Source organism: Eschrichtius robustus, chromosome 20, assembly GCF_028021215.1.
Source record: "Eschrichtius robustus isolate mEscRob2 chromosome 20, mEscRob2.pri, whole genome shotgun sequence".
NCBI classification, from domain to species: domain Eukaryota; kingdom Metazoa; phylum Chordata; class Mammalia; order Artiodactyla; family Eschrichtiidae; genus Eschrichtius; species Eschrichtius robustus.
In genome coordinates, this window is record NC_090843.1 from 47,196,970 (window position 1) to 47,224,545 (window position 27,576).

The 27,576-nt window shown below is 48.7% G+C and overlaps 1 protein-coding gene across 1 annotated transcript in view; it reads left to right on the forward strand.

The window, feature by feature from the left end:
• The first annotated feature begins 6,992 nt into the window (after positions 1–6,992).
• Positions 6,993–27,576, forward strand: part of ASIC2 (acid sensing ion channel subunit 2) — a 1,030,973-nt gene continuing 1,010,389 nt past the window's right edge. Inside the window, exon 1 of the mRNA XM_068530350.1 lies at positions 6,993–7,547. Coding sequence (XP_068386451.1) covers positions 6,993–7,547 — 555 coding nt within the window. The remainder of the gene's footprint in view (positions 7,548–27,576) is intronic.

Genomic DNA, 27,576 nt, shown 5'->3' on the forward strand with positions numbered 1-27,576 from the left:
ATGGGGTCTCTGTTTGTGTCTGTCTGCGTGTTTATGTATGTCTATGGATAAATGTTATATATATGTGATTTTTTTTGCACCTCTGGAGTGTATTGCCAAAATTAATCTGTAAAAGAGCTCTATTTAATTGGCTTAAAGAAAAATAAGCTTTAATATCAATAGCATATTTATGTAAAACTAAGACTTAACTTTCTTTCATCTGCTAGAAGAACAAAGTTTTCTTGGACTAATGTGAAGAGAAGATTAATATTTAGAATTGTGAAAAGTTTTTCTTTCCCTTTTAAATAATCTGCCTAGAAAACAAAGATTCTGTGTTTTATCAGAATAATTTCCTGTGCTTCATGTTATCTTTATTATATCTTTGATTACTTAAGAAACTGAGTTTTCTCTATTAAAACAGCTAAGTGTTTTTTTTTTTTTTAACTATGTAACTTTCTGCATTTGCCTTTGAAGTCTTCAATTGTCACTTTGGTTAAATGGATAACTAAGTATTGTTTCACAGGGAACCACGATCCTATTTAATCCAGCATTTTAAAACCTTTTGATATTTTTGACAAACTTCCTAAAAAAATCAAATTCTAAATGAATTCTTATTGACCTTGAACTAACTGTGGAATTTTCCAGATGGTCCCTGGAATATCTCAAAAGATGTGTTCTTTCTCCTTATAAAAGAAGGATATTAAACTAATTAGGCTTTAAAAATATGTTAAATTACATGGGAAGCACTGTCAAATAAGTAAATGCTAAACTTTCTTTACGGTATATTTGTATGAAATTCCTAAAAACCTGATATGTCCTGGTATAACATTATCAGCCATAATTTTAAAATGTATGTCACAGAAATAAACGAACGTCCTTGTCAATTGCATTATAACAAACTCTCCCTAAACTTTTAACCAGGGCCATTTTAAAGTCTTTGTCATTTACAGACAATTACTGTTTTACGCTGATGCTTTTGCAAAAGTGTTCCTGCAAACGTGTTTCATCTTGAAGATTCATGAAACACTCTGCTAAGTACAGGTTTCTGATCACTAAGATCAATTTGCCCTCACATGGGAGGGGCAACAGTGGACCTTTCAAGGGCTTCCCCAAGGCTACTGCACAGCCCACCACGTGTCATGGATGGTAGCCCGAGACCTGTCCCTGTTTTCCTTCCCCACATCAGTAAAATGGATCCATTATGTTGATGATAGAATGTTAACATGTGAAGACTTGCCTCTGAAGCAGGACCCTTCTGCAGACTTGGCTGGAACATCTGTGAGGAGAGGATGGGCAGTGAATCCACAAAAAAATTCAAGGCCAGGCACTACCATTAGGTTTTTGAGAGTCGTTTGGTTGGGTAAGATGTGTTGTCCCAGAAGCTATGATTAACAAGGTGCAAGCCTATCCAACCTCTAAGAACATGAAAGAGACACCAGCCTCTGTAGGGATTTGGGGGTTTGGGAGGACTTTTTTTCCCCACCTGTCCCTTATACCGCCTGGTAAAGTGCGGGACTGGGGATCAGATCGGTGAGCCGCCTCTGAGAAGGCAAAAATACTAGTGAAGCAGATGAAAGTTCTGGGCATCTCTGGAGCAGGGCTATCATCTGAGTTAGATGTGTCTGGGACTCCTAGAGGTATGGCTGGGTACTGCAGCAAAGACAGCAGAAGGAGAGAGAACCTCTAGGATTTTGGTCCCAGCTCTGGGAGGGGGCAGAAACCCAATATACCCCCATAAAACAACAGGTCCTGGCAGGGTACACAGTGCTCCTCTGGGTTGAGTCTCACAAAGGAACAGCAGATCCTGGTAAGAACTTCCCTTCCTATCAAGGGGTAGGTTGAGAATATGTTCCATCTACACACTTGCCTTGGCTCAAACCCCAACTTTGACCAAGTGACACATATATTTGTAGCAGGGGAGTACCCTGCCCACCAGCCCACTGTCTCTAGAAAGGCAGGTGCTCCTAGGCCCTGTAGAGAAGGTATATTCTCCAAATGTACCTGCTGTTATTCCTGTGGCCTGTAGGGAGGGAGTGGGAGAAATTCCCTCTGATGCCTTGTACATAGATGCCTGGAAACAGGAACGAACCACAGCAGCCAGAGGGCTGAACGCCAAGTGACTTGGCTGGTGACCACTCATGAGCCCTGGCTGTTAACCCTTTGCACTGATGGTTGGGCTGTTCTAAGGCCTGGACAAAGGGAGGCCTAGGGGTGGATGATCATGAATAAGCCCCTGTGGGGTCAGGATAGGCGGAAAGACATTTGGGTTCACCTGCAAGAGCCTGAGGCAGTCCTCACTGTTTCCATGTCCCGACTCAGGAGGCACTGACCCCTCCTGGCGATCAGGAAGCTGATGCCCTAGCTTGGGTACAAGCCGTAGCAACTGGCCCTTCAGTAGATACAGCTGATTGGGTGCATAGGACGAGTGGACACGTGGTGCTCCGGTGGGATGGTGTGTTGCCAAGGACACCGGGTCGCCCTCGAAATACAGTGATTTGGTAAATGTAGTAACAGCATGTCCTGTGTGTTCTAAACAATGCTCAAGGCAACTGCCAAAGGAGAGTGGGGCCGTCCACTGGAGTACCCACTGGTGAGAGATTGACAAATTGATTATATTTGCCCCCTCCTGTTGAGTGAGGGTTTTAAATTTGCCCTGGTTTGTGTGGACACTGCGTCTCGCCTAACCCAAGCTTTCCCCTGTGACCATGCAAACCGGGCTGCCACCACCGGGGGGGCTTAGAGAGGCTGAGTACCGTGGATGGATACCATCATCGAATAGATAGTGATGGGGGTCACACTGCAAAGGTCATGGTGTACAAGATGGGGCAAAAGAAATAACAGTGAATGAGGGGTCCTTCTCCCCTATAACCTGCAAGCAGCAGGGTCGGTAGAAAGGAAAAATGGGATATTAAAGCAGCAGATAAAATTACTAACAGAACCACCTTGGTCAGGTAAGGGCCTGTTGCCCCATAAACCACACTGGGGACCCCTGCCGAGGCACCCGATCCCGTAAAGATATGGAAATGGTGGGAGACAACCCATTGCCCGGACTCTCACCGTGGATTAGCTTGCTGTGCTGCTGAGAACACCAAACCCCGTCACGCCTGGGAGAGGCTTCATCTACTGGAATTTGCAATGGGACATCCCATCGCGATGGGTGGATTGCTTTGCACCCCTGGGTAAGGAAGAGCTACTCAGTCTCCACTGGGATCCCGTGGTCCTGCTGCAGGCTGAGCCCGTGGAAACACACTAGACCTGGAATGAAACACACAGCTTTGAGGGGAAAAGGTGGGGTCCTGGTCTGGCCTGTCCCGCCCCCAGTCCATCTCTTCACACCTGGCAGCGCTGCCCCCCCCCCGGCCAAGATGAATGGTGTGCGCAACCAGGTCAAGTTCCTAAAGCTGCCACCTCCCTCTCCTCGAGGCCGGGGGCACACGTTCTGTTTCCCACCGGTACCATCATTTGGCCGCCATCTTTGTCCCCTCCATCAGTCTGGAGGACACTGTAGCACACACAGAGGCCCTTATTAAATCCCCCCAGCAAGCCTTGAATGAAGACCAACAAAGCCTGTCCTTCCTGAACACTGACATGTCTCTACTGAGAAAAGCTGTCCTCCAACATAGGATGGCCTTGGACATCATCACTGCCTTGCCAGGAGGCACCTGTGCCATTAGCCAAGCAGAATGTTGTGTGTTCATACCTGGTGAGTCTTCTGTCTGCTACTGTGTTGTCTTTACTAAATCACACAAAGCCACAAGTGGATGCCTTGAGTGTTCCGGCCCCCAGCCTAGGGGACTTATAAATCAGTGGTTCTGAACAGTGGGCTCTTGGTGGGAGAAGCTGCCACTGATTTGGGGAATTATTGTCTTAACCTGTGCTTCTCTTGCACGTGCCTGTATTGTTGCTGTGGCATCTGCCTCCAATGTAGCCAGATAACCATCTAATGAGCTCCATGCTAGCGAACCCGGGCTGACCTTTCAGGGCACGTTTCAGAGGAGGGCGGGGCGCGTGCAAACTAGAGTGGGTCAGGAGGGGTGGAGTCTTGGGGGAGGTCATCCAGAGGACGCGACCAGGGCAATCAGAGTTTCCTCACGCTTCCCTGTCTTTGGAAAGTGCGTTCCCCAAGCTAGAAGCTGCCTAAGGACACAGCCTCGAGAGAGTAAGGTGGTGTTGAGACCATCTGGATGGTATACGTGCCTGAGCCCACTTAAGGCCTCTGTATCAACTTCTACAATTGGGTGGTGGGTGCAGAGACCTACTCCGTTCGCAGCGCCCAAGACTAACCTCGTGTGTAAGTTCTCTTGCTTATTTAACCTGCCACCGACCAACCTGGAGTAGCTGCCTCTTTCTTCGGTCTCTCCCTGCCTTCTGTGTGTACAGGGCCAGTTTGCAAACGTACGCTGGCTCCAGCCCCATTGAACCCTGAGTTATCAAGGGTGGGAAATGTGTCCCATTCCTCTTTGTTTCCCCAAAACCAACAGAGTGTCTGGTATGGAGTTAGAGATCCACAGACTTGTTGAAAAGGCTGATGAGCCAAAGACTGCAAAGAAGCATTAGGGAAGTCTTCCTGTGAGAAACATGGGCACCAAGGATGTGGCTTGGTGGAGAGGAAGAGGAGGGCTGCTTCACGTCTGTGGAAGGAGGAGCTGGTCTGTGTGTAGTATAAGGTGAGTTTGTGAGTGTGTGCATGTGTGTGTGTGTTGGGGGACGTGGGGTAGAAATGTTTGTCCTCTTCCTAAATTTGGGAAGGAGTGTCTTGGCTTTGCTTTTCAGTCTCTGTTTTGGAGGCAAACGTGCCTGAGTTCAAGTCCCAGCTCCGTCACTTATGAGCTGTGTGACTTTACTCTCGTGAACCTCCATTTCCTCGTGTGTATACTTGGGGTAATAACACACACCTGTCAAGGTGGTAGAAAGCATTAAGTGAAATAAGACATCCTCACCCGGTCCTGACACGATAGAGTCTTAGCTAACTTTGGCACCCCTGTTTTGAAAACCCCATCCCCATCTAGGCAGCCCTCAGGTAGGGATCTGGGACCTCTGGGATGACACACACATGAGGTTAACTGGCCTCTGTCATTTTGCTAATTCAGGACGCGTCTGCTCTTTGAGCTTTGATCAGTAAACCACTCATTTAATGCCACGTGTTGCCCCAGTGTGCATCCAGACACTGTTCCTGGTTTGGCTCTGGTTTAGCGAGAGGGCAGATGGGTTAGAGAAACATTTCAGAGTAGATACAAACCAAGAGGGACATTCCCTAAACTGCCTTCTTCTCAAGGAGTGTTATTTAAGCTGGGCATGCCCTGGGGACACCAGGTTGGCCCAGCAAGGCACCTCCATGTGGCTCTGCCCCAGACTGGGAGTGTGCACTGGGTTGGCCACTGGAACTTTCTGTTCCTTTCCTCCTGAAGGGGATTTAGCATCATTGATTCTATAGGTTCCTGATCCCTGGCACAGGGCAAGCCACACCCACCTGCTAGCAGGAGCTGACTTCCAGTGGATTTTCAGGAAAAAGGAGGTAGGTGGCTGAAAGCCCAATCCCTCTCTCCCACCTACAGCTCCAGCTGTGTTTCCATCTGGCAAATCCTGGGGCAGAACACACACAGGCACACAGCCCAAAGGGAAGGCATCCAGCCTTACCTGGAACCCCAGCTGTCTTTCTCTTTCAGATGCAGAGCCTCCTGACAGCTCTGTCGGGGAGGGGGGGAGGGGGGGTGGCAGGGCTACACGTTGCTCTTCGTTTGGTCTCCTAGGGGCGGCACCTCATTCCCTGGAATGTCCCCTTCCCGCCGGCAGCAGAGGCACTGTGGTTTTTTACAGCTCCCTTCCTTCCTCGCTTCCAGCGTCTCCCGTCTGGAAACCCCAGGCTGAGTCCAACCCGGGAGCAAATATGGGTGCGAAGGAATGCTGCCTTCACCCCCATACCCGGCTCCTGGGAGTTTACCAAGTGCCTTCCTGCCATCTACGGGGGCGGGGGTCAAGTCCTCACTCCCAGGGCTGGTTCCCCACCTTGGGCGAGAAGCCCCCACTAGCTCCCTCCAAAAAAGACCAAAAAGAAACTTTCGCCGGTCCCCCGCCCCCAGCAGCGCCCCCCCCGCCCTCCACCCCGCGCCTGCCCTCTCCCAGCCCCCAACAGCCTGGTGGAGGAGGGGGTGAGGGAGGCCGGCTCGCTCGTTGCCCTCTGGGTCCTCGATTTTCCTCGGGGAGGCGAGGCGGGGCGGGGTGGGTGGGCGGGGAGAGACGAGTCCCTTTCCGAACCTCCAGCATCCTTCCCAGCCTCCCGGTCCTCGCCTCTCCGCGGCCGCGCGCTACCGCCTCTCCGAGGCGCTAGCCGCGGCCCGCCTGCCTTTGGAATTCTGCCCAAAAAAAGGGGGCCTTGAGGAGGAGGAGGAGAGGAGGGACGGAGGCCGGCGGCGAGAAACGGAATCCGGAGTCCAAAACAGTACGGGGAGAGGAGAGGACCAGAGCCGTGGCGGCGGCGGCGGCGGCGGCGGCGGCGGCGGCGGCGGCAGCTCTGAAGCTCTGCCGCTGCGCCCGGCCGCAGTGCATCAGCGTGGCCGCCCTGACATCCCCAGGATGGTTAACGCGGGGCATTACGCACTGGTTAACAGGCTCCGAGCTGCTGAGCGACTTGTTTTAAGCATTTTCTCCCTCGCTCTCGCTTTTAATCTTGTCTCTAGTGGCGTGTGTAGGGGGGAGGACTTTATTTCCATTGGCTAAGCTCTCCCTTCCCACCCACATCTCTTCCACATCACCTTGGTGTCTCCCTAAATAAAACCAGCCTTCCTTATCGCCTGGACAAAATCAGGAGCTAGAGTTCGAATGGGTTTTATATAAACACTCACCCCTGGCAGCGTGCAGCTGGGGCTCTCAGGATAAACTCACGGCACCTGGCCTGATGCTTGCCTTTCCTTCCCTCCCTTGAACGTCAAGGTTTAAGCAGAGCCCGAGGACTGGGAACTCTTCTCTGAAATCTGATCAACCTGAAGCCAGTTGCGGAACTGCACAGGGTCCCCATGGACCTCAAGGAGAGCCCCAGCGAGGGTAGCCTGCAACCCTCTAGCATCCAGATCTTCGCCAACACCTCCACCCTCCACGGCATCCGCCACATCTTCGTGTACGGGCCGCTGACCATCCGGCGTGTGCTCTGGGCCGTGGCCTTCGTGGGCTCTCTGGGCCTGCTGCTGGTGGAGAGCTCCGAGAGGGTGTCCTACTACTTCTCTTACCAGCACGTCACCAAGGTGGACGAGGTGGTGGCCCAAAGCCTGGTCTTCCCGGCCGTGACCCTCTGTAACCTCAACGGCTTCCGCTTCTCCAGGCTCACCACCAATGATCTGTACCACGCCGGGGAGCTGCTCACCCTGTTGGACGTCAACCTGCAGATCCCGGACCCGCACCTGGCTGACCCCATGGTGCTGGAGGCCCTGCGGCAAAAGGCCAACTTCAAGCACTACAAACCCAAGCAGTTCAGCATGCTGGAGTTCCTGCACCGCGTGGGCCATGACCTGAAGGATATGATGCTCTACTGCAAGTTCAAAGGGCAGGAGTGTGGCCACCAGGACTTCACCACAGTGAGTACTTGGCTTTCAGCTCATTTTTGCGCTCAGTCCTTTGGAGAAGTGCCACGCTGGCGGTCTCCGGCTTGGTTCGAGGTCTCTCTGTGCTTTGGAGCAGGAGAGAGAGGAGTGTCTCAGTCGAAGGCCAAGAGGGTAGTTGGCCAGAGTTGTTGGAACTGGTCGGAGAGGTCTGCCTGCTGGGTTGGAGCACTCTTGTCTGGTCAGCTGTGCGGGGCGAGCAGGGGGCCTGGCCGTGGTGGCGGATTGTTTACCCCAGAGGTGCTGAGTTGCCTTCCACCCACCCAGAGGGAGGAGGCCTGAGCTGTCCGTGGTCCAGGGCACTTGGTGTCTGAGCTGTGTGATTGGAACAGCTTGTCATTGACGAGGTGGCATTTTCTCTCTCTCTCTCTCTCTCTGCTCGGAAGTGGCATCAGGCACTGCATCCTGTGGGCTGGGCTGGAGCTTAAAGCTGCCAGAAAAGGGGGTGCGGGGCCCCAGGCAGCCTGGATGGTTCCAGTGGCTTTGGGAGCTTGCTGGAGCAGGTGATGCTGCAAAGGTGTGGAAGTCTCTTTCCTTCCTTTTCCTGTGTGGATTCTGAGCTCCGTGCGGGGAGAGGAGAGGCCAGGGGAACCCCGGGTCTCTGTCTGGTCTGCTGGCAGGTCAAAAACCAAAGAGATTTTCAGGGTCCCTGGGCCAAAGAGGAGGGTCTAGGTGGAGACCCATACACAGGATGGTCAGTGAGATGCCTGGGAGGGTGAAACGTTGCAGGCTGTCTGGTCTGCGAGTTTCAGCTTGAAACTCCAAGGCTCGTTTGCTGTCTGTATGATGATCCCTTAACAACGTGGATACGTGGATATGAGAGGAGTGGTGTGGGGAGGGGGCGAGCAGCTGTGAGATCCGCAAGCCTGGAGGAGGAGAGTGGAGCTGAGTAAAGAGGAAGAGCGGAGGGGGAGGTGGATCCCCTTCAGGACGGGGCTTCCTGGAGGGGCAGGGGAAGAATGGGAGGAGAGCTGTGGCTGCCAGGGTTCTGTGTCTGCCTAATTAGTGGGCTGCTAGGCAGAACTTGGCATGACCGGTCTGGTTGCAGCTGCCCACACCTCCTTGCTCCCAGGCGGGTCGGGGACATCAGGTGCTGTGGGACCCTCCGGAAGCCCAGTGTGGCCGCTTCTCCCAGAGCCGCCTTAAGGGAGAACCGAGAGCTTTTGAGTCTCAGAGCCTCGAGCCAAACTGCAGTTGTAATTTCGGGGTGGCAGGTACTGCAGTTGCAAAGAGACTGGACTCTGTTGTCAGCTCCTGTCTGAGGTCCTCTGCCTAATGAAGACACGCCCTACCTTTCTCTGTGGTGCATCCACTCCCCGCCGGCTCTCAGAGCCACCGCCTACCAGACTCTTGCTCGGAGTTTCTTTTAATGCTACAACCAGTCTCTGCACACAGCCTCTATGCTTGCTGTGGGCTGTCTCCGATTCTGGAAAAGCCAAGAGTGCCTGGGGGTGGGCGGGGGAGGGGCGTGGGGAGGGCTCATTGCCTCTGGCACCCCCTGGAGCTCTCTTCCCTGGGGGAGTTGTTTTGTATTATCCGTATGAAACACTGTGCAAAAGAGCCCAGCAAGATCAGACTGTGGTGTTATGTATGCTAAAGAGGAAGCAGGTGTGAGCTGGGGGGAAGGGACCAGCAGTCCTGGAAGCCTTTCTAAATGGAGTAAACAGGGTCCGAAAGCATGTCACGCACGATGTCTTGGGTGGCTTGGGGAGAGTTGGGGAAAAAGCCTCGTTGTTGGAGGCTGAAACCATCCCTGTATCCACCCCGTGCTTTCTAGTGCCGTGGCAACGCTCAGCTTCACCACTGCACCACGCAGCTCGGAAACACACTCAGCTGTTCCTCTGTCTGCCTGAACACACATGGAACCTGCAGACAGCAGAGAGAGAGGGAAGGTGGCAGCGAGAGCAACTGCAGTTGGTAGCAGACCCTGGGCCAAGTTCTTAAGCATCCTCATAACCACATGTCCACTTAGTGGCTTCCTCTCAGTTCATGACCAAGTTCCACTTAGAAGTAAAGGTTCTTTGATCCCAGGCTGCAGTTTTGTACTTAGCCTATCATTTCGGTCCCTGGGGTCCCAAGAGGCCAAAGATCAGGCTGTAAAACCTGACCCAACCCTTTGACCTTTCCAGGTTGTCTCTTAAATAATGAAGCTGCCTGTGGACACAATTTATTACTTAGTAAGTGTCATGTCATTATCTGCCATCCTCACCAGGTTCAAGACTGACTTGGTTGAGTGTCCCTCCTTAGACTGACTCTCAATGGATGACCTCCTCTAGCATTGAAAAGGGGATGGGTCTGAGGGCTGGATTGTCAAGCGGTTCAGGAGAGTGTCCAAAAGGGCACCCACTCTAGGAAACCTGGAGCATACTCCAGGCGGGAGGCTGATCTTTTTCACCCATTGATTGCAACGAGCAGCCATGCTACAAGGCGTGGACATGATGCCAAGTTCATTCCAAGACCTTGCAGTGAGGGCTAATCCTTCCCACTTGCCCTTGTCTCCCTGGCTCCTTGGCCTGGGGTGCAAGTGTTCTTGTCCTTGGCCTGGGGTGCGCCAGAGGAGAGCGAGACCTCACAGGTGGTTATGGGAGAAGTTGGCTCACCAGCTTTCTCTCTCATTCATTCTCTCTACTGCGTATCCCTCTCCCTTTGGTTAATTTACTGGGCTCTTCCTGGGTTTGTCCTATGCTGGGTGGCTTCCTTCCCTACGAGCTGTGGCTAGCTTATTAGAGAAGTGATGAAGTGTGGGGACGGGCTGTCCCAGGTGGATCATTTTTCCTGGTTTTCTTTTTCTGCAAAGCGTACCTAGCGCCATCTCCAGGGCTAATGCTTTCGCATACGCTTCCTTATTCCAAGTTCTTAGCTGGTGTGCATAATACCCTTTAATTAGTGAATGAGCCATGATTCTAGCAGAGTGAAAGGTTGTCTGTGGAGGTTAAAAGTCCCAGAAGCCAGGTGTGGGACTCTCACTGCCATGTAAACAGGTGTGCTCCATGCTTGGGCAGGTACACTCTGAGCCCTCACCTAAGACCATCTGACTTCAGATAGGCACATACTTTTCTTTCCTGGAAGAGGAGAGGAGGGCTTTGATTCAACAGTGTCTACTCAGCGGAGATCACCCTGCTGACCCAGAGTGGAAGGAAAGGAGTTGGGGTGAGAGGGCTGGCCAGGGGGTGTGTCTCTGGCCATGAGTAGATGAGCTGAAGTTAAGATTAGGAGTAGGAAGACATAGGTTCGAATCCCAGCTCCATCATTTCCTAGCTTATTCCCTGGGTCGTATTTTGTACCCTCTCTCGGCATCAACTTGCTCGTGGAACATGTGACAGTAACACGTGATTTTGTAACTCACTGGGAGAACGAATCATGTGAGACAATATATGTGAAAAATCTCTTGTGCCTTGTGACAACTACGCAGATGTAAGGCGGGGTTATTTTCAAGATTTGTAGGAGGGTTTTTTTTTTTTAATATAAATGTATTTATTTGTTTGTTTTTATATTTGGCTGTGTTGGGTCTTCGTTGCTGTTTGCGGGCTTTCTCTAGTTGCGCGAGCGGGGGCTACTCTTCGTTGCGGTGCACGGGCTTCTCACTGCGGTGGCTTCCCTTGTTGCGGAGCACGGACTCTAGGCGCGCGGGCTTCAGTAGTTGTGGCGCGTGGGCTCAGTCGTTGTGGCTCGCGGGCTCTAGAGCGCAGGCTCAGTAGTTGTGGTGCATGGGCTTCCTTGCTCTGCGGCATGTGCGATCTTCCCGGGCCAGGGGTCGAACCCGTGTCCCCTGCATTGGCAGGTGGATTCTTAACCACTGAGCCACCAGCGAAGCCCCTCGTAGGAGGGTTTTTATTGTCCAGCCTACCTGCCCTGTTTGCAGCCCTCCAGAAGAGTCAGTTGGTGAGTAATGCTGTCAGGATAGACCAGGGAGAGAGAGGCGGCTGCTGCTTTCTCTGTATGGAGCCCTGGGTTAAAGCCCAGCATCGCAGAGCTGGGGCTTTGTAGAGTGGAGGTCACAACTGGGTTCAATAGCTAACTATTGCGGACAGGTGGCAACCCCACTGCTTGTGACTAGCACGTGACTGTTTCACATTGTTTCTCTGCTTATCACATTGGGGTTCATCTGCCTCCAAGTTCAGGATTGCAAATGACCCCTCAATTTGCATTTCTAACCTGATTGCCATAGTGTGTGTATGTGTGTGTGTGTGTGTGTACTTTAAGCTAGAGATTTCTTAGGAAAGGCATTTCCTTCTTTTCTTACTGAAAGAAAGGTCTCTCCACAATGGGATCTTGTTAGAGGCAATCCTATGACTCTTAGTCGTCTACATCACATAGCATTATAGAGATGTGGAGGGGAGGGTTTAGGCAGCTCACATATTTGGAAATCTTGCCACAGGCTGGTGGGTTCCTAGCTAAGCTTATTACTTCTTATCACATGAGGAGCAGGTGTGTGAAGAAGGTGGGCTTTGGGGAGAGATCTGAGTTGGAATTCCAACCGTACCGCCTCTTCGATGTGTAATCTTGGGCAAATTTCTTAATCTTACTCTCTCCGTCTCTAATTAGGAACAATAATACCTGCCACTCAGAGTTGCTGTACTGATCCAGGGAGGCCAAAGGATGCCAAGAGCTAGTGCATGGCAGATGCCTCGTACAGGGCAGGCCCCATGCTTTGCTTAGTGTCCCACGGGAGTGTTGACTGAGCCTTAGATAGATTCTGGCTCTCTTGACTTCAGGACAGTCCTTCTCACTATTCCACACTGTGACTCACTAACAGCTTTGGAGCACGGGCAACTGCTGTGTTTGTGGGATTCTTAATTCTCAGAATATGACAAACGTTCCCTTTTCTCAGTACTTCCATGTCGGTCCTGCCGCCCAAACAGCCTCTCCTTACCTGCCATCTTGGCTTCCGCTCCAGGTCACGCCACTCACCTCAGCCCAGGAAGCTTGGGCTGCCCCAACCCCTGATACGAGTCGAGTGGCCTGGGTAGCAGGCCTGCATCTTTTATCAGGAGTGTGTGTGCTGTGTGTCTGCACATCCGTTCCTTTGTTAAGCAAACAGAGCACCTCCCATGTAGCAGGGCGAGAGCTAGACCAGATCCTTGCCATCTGAAAGCTCATGGCCCATTTCCCATCCCCTCTGGATGGGGGTGGGGTGTTGAGAGCAGGAGTCTCGTCTCATCAAACACATTCTCTGCATCCTTCATGGTGAATGCAGGGTCTGCCCACAGTAAATACCCAGCAAAGATTTTCTTTTTGATTCAATAGTTACTTGCTGTTTCCTGAACTGACCCAGCATCCTTTGCTCATGGGCCTTTCTTACTTCTTTTCATCTCTCACCTCTCTCTCTCTGTCTACTTATTTAAATCCTACTCATCCTTTAAAATCCAGCTCTAGGCATGGGCTGGGCGTTGCCGCCAGTGGGGATGAGAGGCTGGGCGGACTCGGGCCTGGGGCCGTGTGGACACCCTGGTGCTGGGCAGGTGGCAACGGGCGGAGGCCAGAGGAGCTGCAGGGCCTGCGGGAGATTAGAAGCAGCGGCGCAGGAGCGGGGCTGCCTCAACATGAAGGCGCATGTGCCAGTGTCCTGGGGCAGCGAGGAGTCCAAGTCACCAGATGCCCAGCCCAGAGGCCACCTCCCCGCACCGAGGCCAGACGGCAACCAGGGGCGACCAAGTGTAGGGGTTCCTCAGGATGGTGGAAGGAGCTGGGCCCAGCCTTGTTCAAGATGCATTGCGGGGGAGCCTGAAAGTTTCTGCAGGTTACATTGCGTTTTGTGGTGTAATCCTGAACAACGGTGAAATCAAAGATCCAGCAACTTGAACTAACTGTATTTCGGTTGATTCACTGTAACTGCCAAACATGCCCTGGATTTCAAATGAATAATATGACCCTCACCCACAAAAAACATCTGGCTCTAATATCTCTGTGGCCTTCTCCAGGAATCCACTGCCAACCATCTCCCCATGTCATAATCTAACTTAATCTCTTCCTCTCCTGTTCTCTAAACAGCCTTTGGGTTACTCCTCTCCTAGAACAGTCATTATACTTTTCCTTGCATTAGAATCATGAAGTGTTTAGGCCAAAAGGAACCTTAGAGATGATTTAATTTAAAACTGAATTCTTTAACCACTGATAATTTTTATTCATTGCCCATTTCAGTTTCTCCTCCCCGTAAGACATGATGTTTTTTCTAACTTGATATTCTCAGGACTTAGAACTGCTTAGCACAGAGAAAGCTCTTACAATGTGTCATGAGTGTGTGAAGTGGGTTTGAAGTTTTTCAAATGTCAGGTGACTCTGATGTCAACTGAAATAGCCATTTTTTGGCTTCCCTTTTCAGTATAAGGACCCAGGATTCCACCTGCATTGGGAAGACTTGTCTCATTATTGTTATTATTTTAACAGTACACTTTCTGGTTATAGAAACAATCCACAGTCACTGGAGAAAACTTGGGAAGTGTGGGAAAGAATAAAGAAGAAGAAAAAATGTCCCAGAATAGCATCTTAGGTATAATTACATGTATTATTTTAGTATTTGGGGAGTAGCTCCATTTGGTCACGCCTGGGATCACACATCTGTACATGTGATACCTCGTCTGGCATGCAGTGCACACTTAGTCAGAGTCACCTTGCTTTCTTCATCCTGGGTCCCTTGGGTAGTCTCCAGGGTGTTAGAAATTCCCTCAAAGGTCCACTTAGAGTAAAAATAAAATCCAAAGATATGTCTCCATGGGTCTGAGCAATACCCCTTTGGTGGGATATATTTTGTCTTATCTGCCAGAAGCATCCAGGGATAATTTGTGAGAGGGAGGGGTAATTGCCCCTCTTAACTCAGCGTCTTTAGATTATAGGTTCACAGCTGAACATGTTACTCTTTTTTGGTGGCAATTTATTGACATTCCAGGTGTGCATTTACCTGAAGCCATCTTGGTCCTGTTTGTCGTATGTTTGTTGGGTTGAACCAGAGATGTGTTTGTTGACACCAAATTAGATCTTCTGAATGAGGCTTGACCTCGTTCCTGGATGAAGCCCAACCCCTCATGACCGTGAGGACCCTGGACCATGAAGACCAGGAGGTTCTCCTCGCACGGCCATCCCTGCACGCCTCAGCACACGGTGTAGGCCCTGACTCTCCCTCACCTGGGAGGTTTCTAGGCTCTATGTTAAAATGGTCTAGATTGCATTGAATGCAAAGTAGATGGTCTTTCCTATTCCTTGAGATGCTTGGAAGTTTTGTGAGCATTTGCCCTGCCCTTGGAGAGGCAACCTCTGCCCAGCGGTGTGAGTGGTTTTCTGTGGTGCCAGCCTCCAGTTGGGATCTTCTAGTTTGCAGAATGTTAGGTCATGGCTGTCTGGAAGTAAAGCTGTCAGGGGTGTATTGACTTCTGTCTGATGTGATGAAGGGCTAGCACACTGACTAAGAGCTGACTATTATAATGACCTGCACCATCTACTTGCAAGAAAAGCTGAAGCGGCAGCGGGCCGCTAAGCTGGTGCCTAGTTGCTGTATGTCTGCGTCTCTGTCCCTGGGAGTTCTTAGACCTCCAGAATGCTGATGGAAGAAGACTACCTGCAAGCTTACCAAATTGGGAATTGATTCTTTCCCCCTCTCTACAGTGGTTCTCTTTTCCTCTCTGCAGAAACTCCTTCCCTTAACAGAGAGATGAGTTCTAGACAATTTTCTGTAAAGTTCCTGAATCCTGGTTTGCTACCGATTTCTAGAGGAAGAGCTGAAACGGCATCCCATGAAAAAAATCCCCAACGACTGAATGGGTAGCTCTTATTTTAATTTTTAAATTTTTTTGAATTGGTAGCTTTTAGCACCAAGTTTGTTGTCAGAGGCGTTGTTCCCATAGATCAGTTCATATTTCAAAGTATCAAGTATCGCATTCTCTCCAGCAGAACAAAAATATGCCACCTGGGTCTAGAGATATCTGAAAGTGTGCTTTGTGCTGTCTCTTTTTCATCTGAGTGTTTATGTTTGTTGGAGCTGGGTTGCCATATCAAACTTGACCAGCAGGGCTGTTTGACCCATGATCTATTATAATCTGAAACTAATGGGCTACAACACCCCTTCAGACAGATTTCCATGTATCATTTTTCTCCCCTGCAACAGAATTAAAACCAGTCCATACAGGTGGGACTTAGTGGTTACTGGAAGCCTGTGATAGAAGCCTATTTATCAGGATGGGCTTTATTTGAGAAGAACATTCTGAAAAGGGTCATCCTTTGGATGCTAAACCGTCTCTCCATCTCCCAGCACTTATTTTCTCATGAATCAGGTCCATTCTCTATTGATTACCTCACTGGCCACAGAAATTTATACTCAGGAGAAATAAAGTACAAAGCACAGAAAGAACATATTTGCCTGGGTTTATTGACTTCTGTTGATGGAGTGGCCCAGCCTTGGGCAAGGTAATTAGCTTCTATGGGCCTCAGTTTCCTCACTTGTAAGATGAGGGGATTAAACTAGGTGACTCCCAAGGACTTGCCAACTTGGAGAACTGTAATACAGTAGAACACAATCGAAATTTATTTTCTGATCTCGCATTTGTTCGCTGAAATAACTTTAACTTATGCTTGGGGGCAGAGAGTTGATGTTATTTTGTAACCAGATATATTTATCTATTTATTTGTTTGTGTAATGTAGATAGAGCTGTACAGTGGAAGGAAAAATACCCTGATACGCTGAGTGGCTGTAGGGGGAATACGGAGGCACAGAACCCTACCGTCAAAACTCTGTCCATGAGCCGTGTGTGTCTGGCTGCCCTTCATCAGTCTGACTGGAAGTTTCCATCACACTGGTCCTACAGTTGTGAGCAGGGGTCTGTGTACAAATTAGCAAGGGCATCTGTCAAAGATGCTGTTGGTGTTCCATCCAGATCCCCTTTCCTGCTGCTGGGGCTACAAGCTTCTGCCCTGAGAACAGGAGGATGCCCTTGGTCCTTAGTCTACTGGCCCTGCCTTTCCTGGAGATATCTGAGAAGTTATACACCTCCCCACCACCTGGGGGCAGCCAGGAGCCAGCGACTGACTGACAGGAGCGCAAAATGCCAGGCACCTTGCCTCAAGACCCAACAAATTATGGTGCAGTTTACACTCCAGAGCTTCCCATGGGATCAGGCTGAGCTAGACTTCTCCTGAAAGCACGTCTTTGCTTACCTTTTCTCCCTGCCTTATCCTGCATACCTCACTCCCTTCTAGACTTTTCCTGAGCTCATTCCCTCCATAAATCATGCGGACAAGAAACTCCATCTCAGGCTCTGCTAGGGAACCCAACCTATGTATTGATTAGTTTTACCTTCTCCATCTGTCTGACAACATGCAGACTCACTTAGGCACGTGGACCTGTGTCTGGCTTAGAAAGAAGGGAATACCTGTTTCAAAAGTCTTATAAGCCTCATTCTTTCTTGATGTGCCCTCCACTGGGGCCTGTAACAGTTTCCAAGGGAGACTTTTCGTAATTCAAGTGAGCATCTCTCTGATTAGGACCCACTCTTCTAGGCTCAGCTGGTTTGCTCCTCTTTGGAGCTTTTTGTCCGAGGAAAGCCCTTCCCAAAGTTGCCCGTGTCCTAGGGGCTGAGCTATCCTTATTCTCTCAGCTCCTGCATTCCACCCCCTCAACCCTGCCCCCTGCCCAGGCTGCTCACATTCTAGCTCACACCTTTACCAACACCTGCCTTCTCATCATTTCCCAGTTCTGCTGTCTCTGAAAGCATCCCTTTCTCACCATCCTCCCAGCCTTCACTGCCATTTCCTCCTGGATGGGCCTCAGTCTGGCTTTAAGCCATGGGGGGCGGGGAGGCGACTGCCTTTGATGCTGGCAGTGGCTCGGCCTCATCTATAAAGCAGGAGGCAGTGAGAAGTGTACGGCTGAGCGGGGGTGATGCTTCTCATATGTCACAGAGACCGTGAGTGATGAGGAGCGCGGGGAAGAACTGAGACCGTGTAGCCTGAAAAGGGAAGCAGGTGACTCAAGGCCGGGTGGTTTGCTGTCTTCACACACTTCGAAGGTCCCTGTAGAGAAGAGGCATGAAGTTTTCTCTTTGTGAGGCCAGAAGGCAGTGCTGGTACCCAGGGGTGGGCAGACATTCACAGAGGTGGGTATCAGCTGCTTAGAAGGAGCCATCCTGGGACCACCTGTGCCCTGTCATCAACTCTAGCTGAGGCCATACAATTAATTGCTTATTGGTGAGGCTGTAGGGGTGGATCAATGTCAGCTAAAGAGTTGGATGTAATGACCTCTACAGTTACTTTCAGCTCTGAGCATCTTTGATTTATTTCCTTTTGGAACAGATATTTGGGGTCAGAGGTGAGGGCCATTGACAGATGGCGTTGGGAAGAATTGATAGTAGATGCAAGCCAGTACATCCACAGTGCAGCACCACCTCATTTCCCAATACAGCGTAGCCTTGAGGCTGTTTCAGGAGCGGGGGAATAAAAATGTTGCTGCTGGAGAAGGCTTGGAGACAGAAGATGCTCAGTTCATCCAGAGAGAGTGCAGGACACGTGTGGGTGAGGGTCACCGGGGCTTGGAGTGGCTGGTAAATGACCTGGCCTCCCCAAGGGGAGTATGCACGGCTCCTGGAGAAGCAGTTCCCAGGGCAATTTGTCATAAATTCTCGGCACTAGCTTCAGTCCTAGAGGGCAAATCTTGGGTGTGCTTGGACCTGACCTGGTTTCTGGTAGGGGCTGGGGAGACAGAGAGGTACTCAAGTTTAAGGTAACTCTGGGGTGTGTGGGTGGTGCTAGAGATAGACCCAGTTATAGGGGCTGGGAAGGAGGTTAATCTGGCTGGGAGAATGCCCTGCCTGGGAGCTCCAGGGTGTTATGGCAGGTGTGGGGAGGATGAAGGGGCTCTGGCATCGGAGGTAATCACAGAATGAGATATTTTAGCCAATCGTGGAATTCAGTGCCAGACAGGTGTGGGGTCCACGCTTGCATAACTGTGATTTTTTTTTTTTTTGATTAATAAGAAATGTACACTTGGTCTTCATCCCTGGTTCCTGGTACAAGAGCTTGAAAAACCCTTGGGATTTCCTGAGGGATTGGGTGAGAGGAGCATCTTTTGTTATTCCACATAAGGCCCTTTCAACCAGACATGAGTTTATGCTAAGGAAGTGACTCTTGCTGGGCCCTTGGATAGCTTCAGGATGGGGGTTGGTTGCCATCAGCCTTGTGATTAGAGGGCTGGAAATCGAGTTAATCACCAGTGGCCCATGATCTAATCAATCCTGCCGATGTAATGGGACCTCTCCATAAGAACCTCTGAATGAAGGGATTTGGAGAACTTCTAGGTTGGTGAACACATGGAGGTGCTGGGAGGCCGTCATACCAAGAGAAGGCGTGGAAGCTCGGTGCCCCTTACCCTAGACCTTGCCCTATGCATCTCTTCCATCGGGCTCTTCCTGAGTTGTATCCTTTATAATAAACCAGAGATAGTAAGAAAACTTTTCCTGAGTTCTGTGAGCCATTCTAGCAAATTATCAAACTTGAGGAGGGGGTCATGGGAACCCTGATTTATAGCCAGTTGGTCAGAAGTACAGGTGGCTTGGCGTCTGAAGTGGGGACAGTCTTATGGGACTGAACCTTTAATCTATGGGGTCTGCCCTAACTCTGGGTAGTTAGTGTCAGAATTGCTTGGTATGAGGGGAAAACCCACACGTTTGGTGTCAGAAGTGTGGTGAAGACCAAGTATACATTTCTTATTAATCCAAAAAAAAAAAAAAAATCACAGTTATGCAAGGCTGGACCCCACACCTGTCTGGCACTGAATTCCATGACTGGCTAAAATATCTCATTCTGTTCTGTGAGTTAAAAAAATGGATCTTAGTAGTGATCTTATGCAAGTTACTTAACCTCCCCCCCTCCATTTCCTCACCTATTAAATAATAGTCATACTGGTATTTACTGTATAGCATGGTGTGCAGCAGTTGAATGAAATAACAGAAGCGAAACTTTAAGCATTGGGCCAGATGTAAAGTGTCAGTATTTTGTTACTTTTATTATTACTAAGATGAGCTGGTGATAAAACATAGTGACCGGGGATCTGAGAACAAAGGATTTTGGGGGGAAATCCTCAGTGACATCAGCAAATCCCCAGAGTATGTGAAAAATAGATCAGAACTATGTAGTTTACAAAACCTATTAATAATTGCTGATGTTTTCTGAGTGCGTGCTACATCTCAAGCCCTGTTCTTTACTTGGAATTCAGTCTCTATCTGTAACTCTGTTTTTTGGTAGGGAAAAAATTGAGGCTCGGAAAGGTTAAATGACAAGCCTAAAGTCACTTAGCTAAGAATTGGTGGAAGTGGAATTTGAACCAGGTACTCTGGTTCCAGATCCTCCAGGCTTCCTTTATAAGATGCTATTGGATCCTCACCACAACTCTGAAAGTGGAAAAAGTGCATCTGTTTCACAGTTGAACATAGGTATAGCTCAGAGATGTTTAGTGACTGACATAAGGTCAGTCAGCAAGAAAGTGGCACCATTGGGCGTCAGAGTTCATGGCTTCTGATTCCCTTTGGGGATCTCTGTGAAGACATCAAGCTTGTTTTTGCGGGGCTGAGTGAAGTCAGGCTGTTCATCTGCAAGTCTTCAGCTCAAAAGATTTGAAGTTTAGGCTGAAGTTTCCCTCAGTGTCTCTGTATCCTCCCCTGGGAACCAGGAGCCCGGCAGCTACCAGAGCTGAGAGTGAAGTGCCGGGGAAACCTCAGCTTGAAACTGTAGTGCTCAGCTGTTCACGTAGCCTTCTAGCCCTTAACCCGCATCCCTCGCCTTTGTGCAGTGAACTGAGAGAAGAGGCAAAGGCATCCTAGCTCTCTGTGACTGAAGGCCAGATGAGGGTTTTTAAAACAATTTTATCGAAGTATAGTTGATTTACAATGTTGTGTTAATTTCTGCTGCACAGCAAAGTGATTCAGTTTTTAATATATATATATATATATATATATATATATAATATATACACACACATTCTTTTCCATATTCTTTTCCATTATGGTTTATCACAGGATATTGAATATAGTTCCCTGTGCTCTACAGTAGGACCTTGTTATATATCCATCTTATATATAACAGTTTGCGCCAGATGAGGGTTTTGTGCTGCAAGAGAATATTCCAACTTTCCAGAGCAAGACTTTCCAGCTACAGTTCCAGCCTTAGAGGAGGAGGAGGAGCACAGGTGCAGTCAAATGACTGGCTCTGAGAGGTGGCCACCCCAGACCTTTTCCCCTGATGAGCGTGCAGGTGTTTTCTGGGCTGATGTCCCTCATCTTGGTGCAGCTGGCTTTACTGGCTGCATAGGAGGGGCACTGCACATCAGCTTTGTGAATTCAGTTTTCCCTTTTCAGGGAAAGGTGGGCTTTGGATCTTGCTGCCGTGATTTCTGCCTGTTGCAGGCACCACATCTCTAAGAGCTGGACATATGTCTGTGGTCCCCTTGACCTCCCAGCTCTGCAGATTTGCATCAGATCCTTTGTTCTCTCCTGCCCGGTCTCTTGGCTCAGGAATACACAGGTGGAAGGACCAAGCAATTCCACAGCACCCTCTTCAGGAAAGTCGAGGAGCTGGAAGAGTCTGTTCTTGCCAGGGTGACACTTGCCGTCTCTCCAGATTGCCAGCTGGGGGGCTCCAGGGTCTGACATTAGGAAATGAGCATCTGTTTCAGATGTGCATGGGATTCTGCCTTGCTGGCTTTTTCTGACTCCACTTCCCCATTTTAAATCCGCCTCTGGGTGGCAGAAATGATAACTTTACAAGAAACAGATCTGTTGAAGGAACCGGCTGGCGAGAGCTTGGCGTTGAGAGCTTCTGCCTCCGAATCAGTGACTTGAATTTGAATGTCCAGTTCACGTGTGCTCCGAACAAATTTGCAGGTGACAGGATAGCACAGTGGTTGAGAGCTGGGGTTCCAGAGTGAGACGATCTCGGTGGAAATTCTATAATCATAGACTAGTTAGATGACCTTGGGCAAGATATTTAATTCAATTTGGGGAGAATTAAATGAGTTGTAAACTATGCAGCACAGTAGAGCTCAACCTCTGTGAGTTGGTTTTCACCCTCCTCCCTGTTTGCATCTCCATCTCCATGCCAACTTTTCGGCTTCTAATTCAGTATGATATTTTTCTGTTTCCTCATTTCTGTTCTCTGACCTGGGTGCTTTCTCCTGGGGTCGTCTGGACTGTGTGCTCTTTTGTTTTCTCCTCCCCCACTGGATATGGCAATCGAGGGACCTTTCTCGGGAGCAAGGGTGATGGGGAAGGTGTTTTAGCATGTCCACCATGATGATGTAGGGAATTTCAGGTCCCACTCTCCCCCTGGCGGCCCTGAGAGATACCCATCCCTCTAGAGTGTGAGAAGGCGGCCAATGAGAGAGAAGCATCTCCATGAACTGGAGATAACAGTGTCTTCTAAAGTTGGGGCAAGGCTGCTTCTGCCTTCCTAGAATGATTTCTTAGCAGAACCCCTTTTATCCCCTGGGCCTGTTAGCTATTTCAGGGACATTCTAAGTGGCTATTAACAAATGTTGAATTACAGCTGCAAACCTCTGGGAGCTCGAGTGACGTTCACGTGAATCACAAGTGAGCTCTGTGCAGTCAAGGCTGCCACAGTGGGCTGGGATTAAACAAACAGGGACCACTGTTCTCCCCGCAGCAATGAGGCAAGAAGGCTGCTCTTTGGAGCCTGTGGTCTCAGGCAACATGCTCCTGAGAAGCAGGACACTTCCAGGAAACATAGCTCATTGCGGTAGGGCAGATAGATGCTCTGGGTTTGTAGAGAGGCATATTTCAGCTTCCTATCTGGAGGAATTTACCAACAATCAGTCAGTATGTCCAGGGATATACCAGCCAATCTCAGGGGTTATGAGCTGCCCAGCACATTGGTTCAAAAAACACCTACTGAGTGCTTCCTATGCTCTGGGCTAAGCTGTAAAGAAATGGAAATGAATAAGGCCCAGTCCAGAAGGTCAGGGCGCTCACAGCCTGGAGGGGAGGCTGGGCAGTAAACAGATTACGTGCAACAACCGAAGTTTGCACAAGGCAACACAGGGTAGGCTCTAAAAATCTTCCAAAAGGAGATGATATGTATAATTTTTTTTCCCCTTTTGAAACAATTTTAAACGTATAAATGTTGTTAAGACTAGTGCAAAGGATTCCTGAGTATCCAGTGGTCCCAGCGATGTCCTCTTTGGCCAAAGGATCCCATCCCGGATCCTTTATTCTGAGTCTCCTTTATTCTGGAACTGCTTCTCAGTTTCTTCCTGACCTTCATGACCTTGACATTTTTTTAGTAATTCAACGCCAGTCATTTTCCCAAATGATTTTCAGTCTGATGTTCCCTCTTGATTAGACCCAGATAATGAATTTTTGGCTGAATTTCACAGGATGGATCCAGGATTCTTCTCATTGTATCCTATCTGGAGGCACACAATATTTATTTGTCCCAATAGTTGTAGTGTTAACTTTTATCACTTGATTAACCTGGTGTCTTCCAGGGAAATGCTCTGAGACTGTGTAAAACCCCATTTCTCATCCCTCTTTCACCCTGTTTTTTTTTTATCGTGCATTGATTTTTCTTGCTTGAATTATTACAGTGATGCTTGCCAAATGGTGATTTTCTAATTCCATCTTTCCATCTACATTTCTTAGTGGGCTTTCTAAAATACAGAAGAGCTTTCTCTTTTCCCTTTTTATTCGTTCATTTATTTATATCAGTGTAGACTCCAATTGCTGTTTTATTCAATGGGTTCTCATCTGTTAATATCATTCTTTTGAAACTCAAAACCTCGCATATTTGGGAACCCCTTCGAGCTGATATGTCTGTCCTTTTGACATTTCCCTGAATCCCTTGAGCACTTTAAATATTTCTGGTCCAGCTAGAAGGCTCATCTGTTTTTTCCTGCCTAAGTCCTGTAACTGGCTATTTCTCCAGTGAATCCTGGTTCCTTTTAGTGGGAAATGGTATTTAGAAGCAAGATCTGGGTGCCAGGTGTGCTCTAGGTTGTCAGGGCTCAGGGCCCTCCCAGTGGACAGAGCTAGGATAATTACATGTATATTTGCATCTATACTGAAAAGCACCAGTTCACACAGATACTTCCAATTTTAATCTAACACCACAGGTTCATTCTAAGTCTTTGCCCTTTCCATATTGGTCCTTCCTTTTTTTCCTGCAGTAGGAAACCTGCCTCCCATGATCTTATTTACTGTTTGCTCCATTCTCTTGACTGAAGAACATCTTCTTATCCCTACAGACTGCTACTCTGCCTGGATGCCTCCTCACAAGGGCCCAGTCCCTGCTGGGCTGCCTTCCTGCCTCTCCCCACGGCCCTCCTTCTGTGTGCTCTGGCTGCTACTAGGCTGCCTTCCATTCAGATGTCTTCAATTGTCAGATTTCCTCAATTATCCCCAAAACATTTTTACAGCTTGTTAACTTTAAAAATTCAGGATCCACTGAAGAACAATGAAGATTCATGTGTTGCATTTTGTTGTGCTGTCTCTTTAATCAAAATGCTCCCCCCAACATAACACACACACAAACACAGTTTTTAAAAATAGCTTTATTGAGATACAATTCTTATATCATACAAGTCACTCATATAAAGTGTAAAATTCAGTGGATTTGTTGCATTCACAATATTGTGAATTTTAGAACATTTTCATTAAAAGGAACCCCAAAAGGAGCTGGATCCATTAGCTGTTACCTCCCCATGGCCTTCAAACGCCATCAATCACTACTGTACTTTCATCACTACTCTACTTTCTGTCTCTATAGATTTGTCCATTCTGGACATTTCATACTAATGCAGTCACATACTATATAATATATATATTGTGACAGACTTGTTTTGTGTAGCATAATGTTTTCAAGGTCCATCCATGTTGTAGCCTGTATCAGTATTTCATTTCCTTTTATTCCCCCAAATATTCCATTATATGGGTATGTCACATTTTATCTTTTTATTTATCTTTTTTTATTTATCTTTTTTCTTATCCTTTGACCTGTTTCCACTTTCTGGCGATTATGAATAATGCTGCTATTCACACTTCCTTTAGTATTGACTTTTGGAAGAAAACAGACCCATACAAAGCGGTCCCATACAATAATCCCGCATTATGAATCTGTCTGGTTAGTTCCTTGTGGTTTCACTTAACCTGCTTCCTCCCTCCTCTGTATTTCTTATAAACTCGGGGTTGGGTCTAAAGAGTTGATGAAATTCAGGTTAATGTTTTTGGCAAGAGAACTCCATGGATGAAGCTGTGTACTTTGTATTGCTTCATAGCAGGAGCTTATTCTGTGATGGTCCCCCTCTTCGAGATGCTAGTTTTGATCCCTTGTTTAAGGTAGCAACTGCTGGGTCTTTCTACTGCATCACCTCCCATCATCAAAACATCTGCCGTCATCTCTGGGATGATACTCTGGTACCCTGTAAATATGCTATTTACCATCATATTTGAACCTGAATTAACAGTTTCATTAAAGTTTGCAAAATTGTGGTTTCTCAATTCTTTCTACATTTATTGGCTGACATTCTTTTGTAAAGAAGAGCTTTCCCTCATCAACTGGGGATCAACCAGAGTTCCTCCTATAAAGGCAGGATAAATGCTTATTCTTGTCCTTTAATTACCAGTTTCCAGAGGATAGAGTTGGTATAATAACTACCATAGTAACTGGGTGGGAAGGGAGAGGGCAGGTTTGTAGGAGTCCACGCAGCTGTAGTCAAGGCAACCACAGGCTCCTTCCAGATCCCCTCGTATCCCAAGATGGGGATGTTCACCTTTCAGACACGGCTCTTACTGGTCCTGAGCCTGGGCAGGCCTGGGACAGGGTGGCAGGCACTAAGGTTAGTGGAACAGGGCTGTGACAACACTGACCACATGGCGTAAGGCAGGTCATAAAATTAGGGATCCTAATTATTTGTCCTGACTCTTGGTATCTCCTCACTTCCCTGGAGCCTCCCCAGGAGATGCCCGATGCTGGTGCTGCCTTGCACCCGTCTCTGGGGAGTTCATGCAACATCCCTTCTCAGTGAGAGCAGAGGAGGTGGGGCAGGAAAGGGAAGTCTCACATGTGGATTCCATTTAATTAAACTACCTGGATACATGATGAGAGCCAGTCATTTGCTGAGCACTTGCTACGTGCCAGGTGGTGTTGAAAGCACCTCCCAGGGATGTGATGAGAAAGGTACTCTTACTCCTCATATTGTGTGTCAGGACTGAGGTGCAAGAGATTAAAGAAATTGCCAAGGTCTCTAGATTCATGGTCCCATTTACTCCCCTCTTCTGCCTTCCCAGGCAGTGCATGAAGAGCTTCTGCCAGGAGTGGGCAGAGGGGCCATGGGGGCAGTTTCGTATTCTCCTTCCTCCAGCCTGTACTTCTCTGGATAAATGGATAATTCCACGGCTATCTGGCTTTGAGCCTGGAGGGAGGGGCTTCTGGATGCGAAGAGAGGGGAGCAGGGTGGGGCTCACAGAGGGGAGAGGCGCCCAGTGAATGCAAGCATGACTGTCCCCAGGAACCCTTGGTACCACGGCTCTGTCTCTTACCCTGCATCACTTGACTGACAGTCCACAAACGGGGGCAGCGTTTCCTCCCCACATCCTGCTCTTCGCCTTGCCTGCTTAGGGGTGCTAATTATCTGGCATGTTAATGAGCCCAGAGGATTAACACGGAACAAGGGTAATGATGATTTCACTTGATGGATTCAAAGCTACCTTCCTGGGAAAACATAATTTAGTCTGTTTGCTGGGAGAGCATCTCACAACCAAACAGCACACAGTGGGTGACTAAGGTCTCAGTGGTGGAGGACCGAGCACATATCCACAACGTGTAGTTCATTCAACCTGCTGTTTGCTCATTCATTCATTCATTCATTCATTTTGCATTCCCCAAGGGTCTACTTGGTACCAGGATGGATAGGGCATCTCCCCTACTCTCAGTGGAATCTCATATTTTTAGAGGGATGCAGATACGTAAACACATACTTTTAATTAAGACTCTCATGAGAGAATTCTCTATATTGTGCATGGTAGGGGGGGCAGTGTGTAGGAGGGAGTGATGTATTCCATCTGGGGGGATTGAAATGGCTTCATGAAGAAGGTAGCCTTTTAGCTAGGCCCTCAAGAGAAGTAGAATTTTGACAAGTGAAAGGGGCAGGTGAGTACATTCCAGGGCTGGGGAACTGTGCCAGTAAAATTACCTGCAAAGTGTATGCTTGGGTAGAGTCAGGAAAAGGAGATAATGCTGCAAAGTTGGTCCTTCCCTGGCTGTGAGGGACCCCGAGTGTTGTAGGCACTGGGGAGCTCTTGAGGGTTCTGAGTGACATGATCCCATTTTACTTTTTATAGAACCATGCTTGGCAGCATTCCGGTTGAGGATGGTTTAGCTAAGAAAGAGGTTGCAAAGGTCTGCTTTCTGTTTGATTGTTTTGTTATTATTACTATTTAAAAAATAAGAGTCTTGCCTTTATTGGACTCTTACCTTTTAATCATATCTTTGTGGAGCTCAAGTCCTTGGGTGTGAATTACTGACTGTAGAGTGTAAACAATACTTCAGGCGGTGCAAAACTTCATCATCGTGTGCTAAGAGAACTAATCAAGGCATTAAGGAAAAATTTGAGTCTATGCTTCTCAACCTTGGCCACACAGTGGGATTACTTGGGGAGCTTTAAAAAATACTGATGTCTGGGTCCCACCCCAGAGATGTCTGGGTTGAAGTCTGAGCATCAGAATTTTTCAAAGCTTACCAGATTCATTCTAATGCTCAGTCAAGGTTAAAAGCTACTAGCCAGAGAACCAGTAGCCTAGAGAACTGGGAGCAAAACCCAGCACTGGGTTTGCTGACTGGTCTTCTCCCACAGAGGTGCTAGCCCTAGCCCTGGTCCTTAGCCACTTTCTGTCTGTAACTTCGTCTCCTGTGCCCGCTGTGTTCCTCCTGCCCTCAGGGCTCCAGTTACCAAGGACAGGCCTGTTTGTGACTTCTTGGTTCCAGAAGACAGTTCTTGGCTTAGGCCAGCCAGCTCATA